We start from the raw sequence: 8,525 nt of genomic DNA, 5'->3' as shown, positions 1-8,525 counted from the left end.
CTGTGTTTGTTCCCTGGCCCGCAATCACCAGTACCTCACTCACGGCTGATAGTTGTCATGCTGAACAAAGCACCTGGTTCCTCAACATGCAAGTGCATCTGCCAACCCCGGCTGTGGCCCTCTGACGTGACTGGAATCTGTTTGATTTAATTCACACAAGAGCCATTCTTCACAGTTTTGTCTTTAATTTGTGTGCTCTTGTTGTAGCTATGCAGTGCCAGGAAAATGATGTATACTAAATGGCATAGAAAACTGCTAAAATATGTCCATCTTTTTTATTCCACAGTCTCCAACCAAACTGTGCATATGTGTACACACCAGACATACATATCAATCCCTTAAGATGTATGAAATAATACAATTTCTGTTTAAGATAAGATAAGAATGATATAAAGCCATCAGAAAATATTTTGTATTGGTGGGAATGGTACAGAGGGTGAAAATGGGAAAGGGTAGTTGGTGACAATAGAAAACAAATTGAAAGCAACCCGCAATCCTCACAAACTGGCAGGCATTGCAATCTGAATGAACCATCCGAAATTAAGGTGGAAAAGGGAGTGTTTCAAGGCCAGTGGGAAAGAGCAGGGGATTGAGATGAACTGGACTCTTATTGAAGTGGCCCAGGTCAAATGTGCCCAGTGCTGCATTATTTTGTGAATCTGAAGTACATGAACATGATTATGACAATAGTTTATATAAATGTTCAATAGCTAACTAATTTAGTATTAAACAACAACTATTAATACAGTAATTACAGTGACTAAAGTGCAAGTTACTAAAACTACCACAGATATTAATTTACAGCATTTGGCTCTTTTGAGCTCAGATTCTTTTTTTCTCAGTAAAGAATCATATCCTGGCGTATAAATGTCATCCAACCAAAACTTCAGGTCATTTGGATCCTCCTAAATGAAAATAAATGGAAACAATCACTAATGATCCTTACCGAGATTTAGCACTAGTCTATCGCAGTAGCCACAGTAAAATGTCCTCAGAACGGAAATGTAGTATTTATCCTGATACCTCTAATCCTAATGCACTTCACATCCAAATCTTTTCTGATGTTCATGAAAAATGCATCAGGGCAAGGAAGTCCAAAATCTACTTGGGCATGAAGTGATGGATAACTTTTGTTGGTAGGCTAAGGGCCTTCTGAAATAATTTGTCACATCATCCCACAATGTAAGGGTTAAAGGCACGAAGATAGTCTGTTGCATTAAGAGATTAGATACATGCAGCATTTCTCTTAAACACCCAAAATAACTTCAACCATTTGTTTTCCAGGGAATACACATCTGCAAAAGTTGCACACAGTTTCAAAGTCACAGAAGTTGCAATGAAAAATGTTGGTTCATGAACTCATTTTTTTCTTAAACTTGTCTGAGCTGTGCTGTTTCTATTAACGTCTAGATATAATACTCAGATCCAGCAATTACGCATTGAAAAACTGACACAAGATTTAACAATGGCTCTGGCAAATTCTGACAGTTTACTTCTATTAAAGAATGCCAGAAGAACAGTAATTAGGACAAGAACTGGACATGTTATGACAAACACTCGCTGTATGGATTCCAGACTATCCTTCAGACTGTCAAACATAGAACAGTACACGATAGAAACAGGCACTTCACCAACTGTAACTGTGCCAACAATGATGTTGATGCCCAAGGTCCATACTTCTCTATTCCCTGCCTGTTCATATATCTGTCTCGATGTCTCTTAAATGTTGTTATCATAACTGCTTCAACCACTTCTCCTGGCAGCACATACCATCACTCTCTGCATTGCACATATCCTTTTTACTTTTTCTCTTCTCACCTTCAACCTATAGTATTTGACATTTCTGCCCTGAGAAAAGCTTCTGACTACCTACCACATCAATGGCTCCCTTAATTTTATATCCTTTCGAACAGGACATCAACTAATCAGACATCTCCATATGGTTAGAATAAGATGTGAGGCTCTCCTTGTTCATAGCTTCCACTTTTTATAGTGTTTTTAATCAGTTCAGATATACACAGCGAGATAATGGTCTGGATCCCAGAAGATTGGAGGCTATTATTGTAAAATATATTTGAAAGAAATGCCCACACAAAGGAGGATGTGGGAGAGAGGGAAGGGGAGAGAATTTCTTTTATGACTTTAGACTTTAGAGATAAAGTGCAGAAACAGGCTCTTCCACCGACCATCCACACTGAGCAGCAATCACCCCCCGTGCACTAGAACTACCCTAGACACTAGCGCCAGGAGTTCAGGGGTTATTGGAAGAAGGCAGAGAATGGAGTTAGGAGGGAGAGTTAGATCAGCCATGATTGAATGGCGAACATACAAACTCCATACACACAGCATCCGTAGACAGGATCAAACCCGAGTCTCAGGCTCTGTAAGGCATCAACTCTACCGATGTGCCACCGTGCCACCCATATTTGCATTGTAAACAATTCACAGAACCTTCACAAGGTTGCTTTCTGAAATGTAGATATACTCTTGAGGAAAGATTGAACTGATACTCAATGGAGTTTATAAGGAGAGACAATCTCATTGAAACATCAAAGTTACAGATTAGGCTTAGTAGAGTAGATATTTAAAAAATGTTTCCCACTTATGGTACAGTGTCAAAGAGTCATAAAGTCCTACAGCATGGAAACAGGCCCTTTGGCCCAACTTGTCCATTCCGACCAAGATGCCCCATTTAAGATAATCTCCTTTACTCACATTTGCCCCATGTCACTCAAAAACTTTCCTATCCATATACTTACCCAAGTGTCTTTAAAATATTATTATTGTACCTGCATCAGTCTGAAGAAGGGTCTCGACCTGAAACATCATCTGTTCCTTCTCTCCAGAGATGCTGCCTGTCCCGTTAAGTTACTCCAGCATTTTGTGTCTATCTTCGATTTAAACCAGCATCTGCAGTTCTTTCCTACACATTTTGCCAACTAATTCCTCTGCAGCTCATTCCATTTACCCTCCATCTTCAGTGTGAAAATGTTGCCTCTCGGGTTCCTATTAAATCTTTCCTTTCTCTCCTTAAACCTATACCCTCCAGTTCTTGATTCCCCTACTCTGGGTAAAAGACTGTGCATTCACACCTCATAATTATATATGCCTCTATAAAATCATCCTTCATCCTCTTGTGCTGCAAGGTATAAATTCTTAGCCTGCCCAACCTCTTCCTCTCGTTTAGGCCCTCAAATCCTGGCAATGTCCTTGTCGATCTTCTCTGCAATTTTTCCAACTTAGCGGCATCTTTCATATAGCACGTGACCAAAAGTGAATACAAAATGTCAAATTCTGTCTCACCAACGTCTTGTTCATTACAATATAATGTCCCAAATTATATACTCAATTATAGAAACAGGGAACTGCAGATGCTGGTTACAAAGAAAGACACAAAAGTGCTGGAGTAACTCAACAGGTCAGGCAGCATCCCTGGAGAAATCTGATCAGTATGAAGAAGGCCCCTGATCTGAAATGTCACCTACCTATGTTCTCCAGTGATGCTGCCAGACCCGCTGAGTTGCTCCAGCACTCTGTGTCTTTTTTTCTATACTTAATTCCCTAGCTGATGAAGGCAAGCATGCCAGAAGCCTTTTACACCATCCTTTCTACTTGTGACACCACTTTCAGGGAATTATATATTTGTACTCCTAGATCCAACTGCTCTACAACATTCCCAGGACCTTACCATTCACTGTGGAGGTCCACACCTGATTAGAGTTCCCACAATGCAACACCTCACACTTATGTGAATTAAACTCCATTAGCCATTCCCCAGCCCATTTGCCCAGTTGATCAAAATTCCACTGCAATCCTTGACAAACATCCTCACTATCAATGATAACACCTACTTTTGTGTAATCCACAAACTTAATTACAGTTTCAGAATAAACAAGGCATCCATTTTAAAATGGAGATGAGGGGGGAATTTCTTTACCTCAACGGAAGTTGACTTTTGGATTTCTCTATCCCAAAAAGCTGTAGAAATGCAGTCACAGCATTCAAAGTTAAAGCAAAGAAAATTGTGAGAGTTAATGATTACAAGTAACCAGCCAAGAAAGTCAGCCTGAGGCCAACATCAGATTAGTTGTGGTTGCATTTAAGGGTGGGCATGCATGATTAGATGGGAGGACAGGTGCAAATAGCCAGCTCCTGCTCTATCTCTTATATTACGTTCATGTGTTATATTCCTGCTCCATGATTCCAATACCCTTATCTTGCTATCTTCAAGCCAGGCTCCCTCTTTCAAGTCCTTCTTTCACTTTCCTTCTCCACATGGCATCATACTCACTCAGTTCTGGATTCCATCCATGGATTCACTTCTCTGCCTTTATCTCTTGCGTTCCCCTTAACTGTATTGTTATCAGCCTTCATACACACACTCTGAAATATTTTTTTCTGGATGTTTTACCATTTTGCTATCCTTTTTTTTAGTTTGAAGAGTTTGCTTTTGATCATGCAATAATTCCAAACCTCCACTGCCCTAAGAATTCTCAATCATCTTTTGTGTCTAAATTACATTGTGACATTTGATATAAGTGCAATGGAAGTTAAACTATTAGTGTCTATTCATCATGTCAGCCTCTGTGGCATATCACCTTGCTAAGATGAATTGCTGAGTTTGTTTGCATTGACTGTCTGTCGTAGTCCTGAATTGTCCATGAGGGATGAGTCTTGTTCTGTTGCCAGCCTTCGACCGCTCTACAGTCGGAGTACAGGGGATTCGTCTTAATGGTGGACTTCAGGGTGAGGGGAGTGATATGTTGGCTGATAACTTCACCAATGACGACAGGAAAATCATCATTCCGTTGCATGCTGATCTTCCCCGGTGGCCTTTGGTTCTTATTCTGGAAGACATGGGCAGTAACAATGATATTAAGACCATTATCAATTTGTGATCATTAATACCCATCGATTATGTCATCAATCTGATGCAATTAATGTTTCGCTTTCAATATCAGTCAGAAACGTATAGTTGATATTGGTACTTTAACAGACTCACGTCAGCTAATTGTTAGTAGATACAAGGATCAATCATAAATCACTCAATTTATTTGGCCGACCTACACAATATTTAGTTGAGTTTTAGTTTAGAGATACAGCATGGAAACAGGCCATTTGGCCCACCGAGTCCACACCGAGCAACAATCCCCGCACATTAACACTATCCTACACACACTAGGGACAAGTTATATTTATACTAAACCAATTAACCTACAGACCTGTACGTCTTTGGACTAGGAGGAAACCGAAGATCTCGGAGAAAACCTATGCAGCTCACGGGGAGAACATACAAACTCAGCACAGACAAACACACATAGTCAGGATTGAACCCGGGTCTCTGGCACTGTAAGGCAACGACTCCACTGTTGCGCCACCGTGCCGTCCACTGATTAGGCCATATTGTACTGATTAGGCCATTTACCTACTCATTTTGATTGGGCCTGTCCTTATAATGTAATTCAATTATTTTAACTATATTGTTAAAGATTATTGGACAAATTCGAGGATGACTCGTTATTGTTTCTCATCATGAGAGTTGAAGCACTGAGCAGAAGCTGATCAACATTCTTACCTGGGAATAGACTCGGTTGTGCCACTGTTGACCACTCAAAGCTGCCCCGGAGAGACCTGTAAAACCAACTGGGCCTAAACCAGGTCTTATACTTAGAGCTTTTACATCTAACTGCAGAAATTTGTCAGGATGATTGTTATTTGGCAAGACCGATAGATCCATGTTTCACTCCTGTATTGCACTCCTGGCACACATTGACTCTGACAAGCAGTAAACTCACTACTGAATTACACAATAACTGTTGAATGTTTAAGTAGATAGCTGAAACAGTATCTGTCTGAAGAGCTCATGCTGTCGCTAATGAATAATGCACACGTTTTGTTGATGGTTAACATGTCGTAGATTACATGATAAAGTCACAGAATTATTTAGCATTAAGCAAGGACTGGACAGAGTTGATCAAAACAAACTGTTTATGGTTGCTCACAGGAGAAAAAGGATCAGTGACGATTTGTGTCGAGACAAACTGAAGAAGGGTCACAGCCCAAAATGTCACCCATTCCTTTGCTCCAGAGATGCTGCCTGGCCCGCTGAGTTACTTCAGCATTTTGTATATATCTTTGTTGTAAACTAGCATCTGCAGTCCCTTCCTACACATTGTTTCTGGTTGTTGTCTGACTGAGTGGTCTATGAATGAGAAGAATATATACAAAATTAAGTATTTATTAGTTCCCAGCTAAGCTTAAAATAAAGGTGACTGGACTGGTACATGGACGTTACAAGTACCAGTGAGATATGTCTCAATAGCACCTCTCTCTCACTAAGACGGAAATCTTCAAGTAAATGCATTGGTGACCAGAGGTAGTTTTCAATGATTAAGAAAATGCTGCTGACCTTCGCCAGCATTACATTAATAAGAAAATTAATGTTTAATCAGACTCTCATATATTTTGTATCACTTCAAACAGCTGATCATGTTGCATGAGTGTATTGGCCCAACCTAATTTCCCACACTGTACACCTCAATGCTACCAAGTCTAATTCTGCTGTTTGGAAGAGCAGCTGCATAATTAATTACACTAGGCAGTAATAAGTATCCAATAATGAAGTATTTAAGTTACAAATTATATATTTGGTCTAGGAAATAATTAAGACTTTGCACCTTTTCCAAAATTTTATAACAAATTCAAGTACTGTATTTTACAAGGACATATTAATGGCATTTTTATTAGCATTCCAAACATGGCAAGAGTGATCCAGGGAATATCCAAACAAATTTTACATAAATTTTGTGAAAAATGTCGACATGCTTCTGCTGATGTGCTGCTATCTAGGCCTACAGTTTGAATGATCTGGAGCTAAGTGTGTTGCACAATGTAAAGAAGCATTGCAGACTGAAATTTGATTGCAAAAGACAAGTACGCATCATTACATTGGACTTTTGAAGGTCGATCTGAGTGGAACAAAATAGTCACCTTTCCCTTAGTTACATTTTTGATCCTGTAATATATTCCATGGTTAAAAGAGTTTGCATGAATTGGGAGTGTAAGAAAATAACTGCAGATGCTGGTACAAATTGAAGGTATTTATTCACAAAATGCTGGAGTAATTCAGCAGGTCGGGCAGCATCTCAGGAGAGAAGGAATGGGTGACGTTTCGGGTCGAGACCCTTCTTCAGACGGGTCTCGACCCGAAACGTCACCCATTCCTTCTCTCCTGAGATGCTGCCTGACCTGCTGAGTTACTCCAGCTTTTTGTGAATAAATGCATGAATTGGGAAATATGTTGTGTGACCCAAGTCCAGTTTAACTGTGCTGCCTGAAGAAATTGACTATATTCTGACATGAGGGATACTATAGTGAAACCCCAGTATTTCTTGCTTGGGCGGCACAGTGGGGTAGCGGTAAAGTTGCTGCCTTACAGCGCTTGCAGCGCTGGAAACCCACGTTCGATCCTGACTATAGGTGCTGTCTGTACAAAGTTTGTACGTTCTCCCCGTGACCCCGTGGATTTCCTCCATGATCTTCGGTTTCCTCCCAGGCTCCAAAGACGTACAGGTTTGTAGGTTAATTGGCTTGGTATAAGTGCAAAATTGTCCCTAGTGTGTGTAGGATAGTGTTAATGTGTGGGGATTGCCGGTCGGTGGGCCGAATGTCTGTTTCCATGCTGTGTAACTAAACTAAACTAAACTAAACTAAACTAAACTAAACTAAACTAAACTAAACTAAACTAAACTAAACTAAACTAAACTAAACTAAACTAAACTAAATTAAACTAAACTAAACTAAACTAAACTAAACTAAACTAAACTAAACTAAACTAAACTAAACTAAACTAAACTAATGCTTCAATTACTTGTGCTGCCAAAGTCACCAAGCCTGGAATTACCTTATGCTTGGGTTTGGGATGGCATAAAGGGCTGACAACCACTTTAATAAAATGCAGGGGCCTCATACATTGAACCACGCTGAATGTTGAGGTAAGGGAGCTACTGGAAAAAGACCCACCTTGAGTTTATCTCCTGCACAACACCCTCTTTCTCCTTCTCTCAATTGGTTTTCTCTACCTTCTTGGCTGCTTCTTCACATCCTCCAGTGCCAAAGATAGACCACAATGGCTGGAATGGAGCAAAAGAAACCAGAGCAAGCTAGTACCAGCACAGTGTTATTTGCAGTGGTCCGAAATGACTAGTGGAATGCAGTAAATTGGCCCAGAAGCAAACCAAGTCTTAGAGGATAAACCAGTAACCAATTTGAAAATTCTAAAATGACACAATCTATTTCATGACTATTTTTGTCTTGTGTTGCACATGAAATGTATTTCATCAATCACAAAACAATCACATAGCAGGCATATTTTTATGTTAATAAAAGTACTGGTGCATGTTAATAGAAAATATGCAGCATATTTGTCAGATAGATGCACACATCACCTCACAGTCTGGGTTTTACACTTTGTACCCATTTTCACTGAGAGTTTCACTAAAGGAATTTCTTGCCCCATTGTTTTT

General features: G+C 39.8%; 1 protein-coding gene across 1 annotated transcript; it reads right to left on the bottom strand.

Moving 5' to 3' along the window:
• Positions 1-725: 725 nt before the first annotated feature.
• On the bottom strand, positions 726-5,737 carry minar2 (membrane integral NOTCH2 associated receptor 2). The gene is made up of 3 exons (XM_078396784.1): positions 5,576-5,737; positions 4,599-4,847; positions 726-902 (listed from the first exon to the last, which is right to left on the bottom strand). The coding sequence occupies exons 1-3, from the start codon at positions 5,735-5,737 to the stop codon at positions 726-728; spliced, it is 588 nt and encodes a 195-aa protein (XP_078252910.1).
• Positions 5,738-8,525: the final 2,788 nt, after the last annotated feature.

This window comes from Rhinoraja longicauda, chromosome 3 (assembly GCF_053455715.1).
Source record: "Rhinoraja longicauda isolate Sanriku21f chromosome 3, sRhiLon1.1, whole genome shotgun sequence".
Lineage (NCBI taxonomy): Eukaryota > Metazoa > Chordata > Chondrichthyes > Rajiformes > Arhynchobatidae > Rhinoraja > Rhinoraja longicauda.
This window is presented reverse-complemented; position numbering and strand designations above follow the sequence as displayed.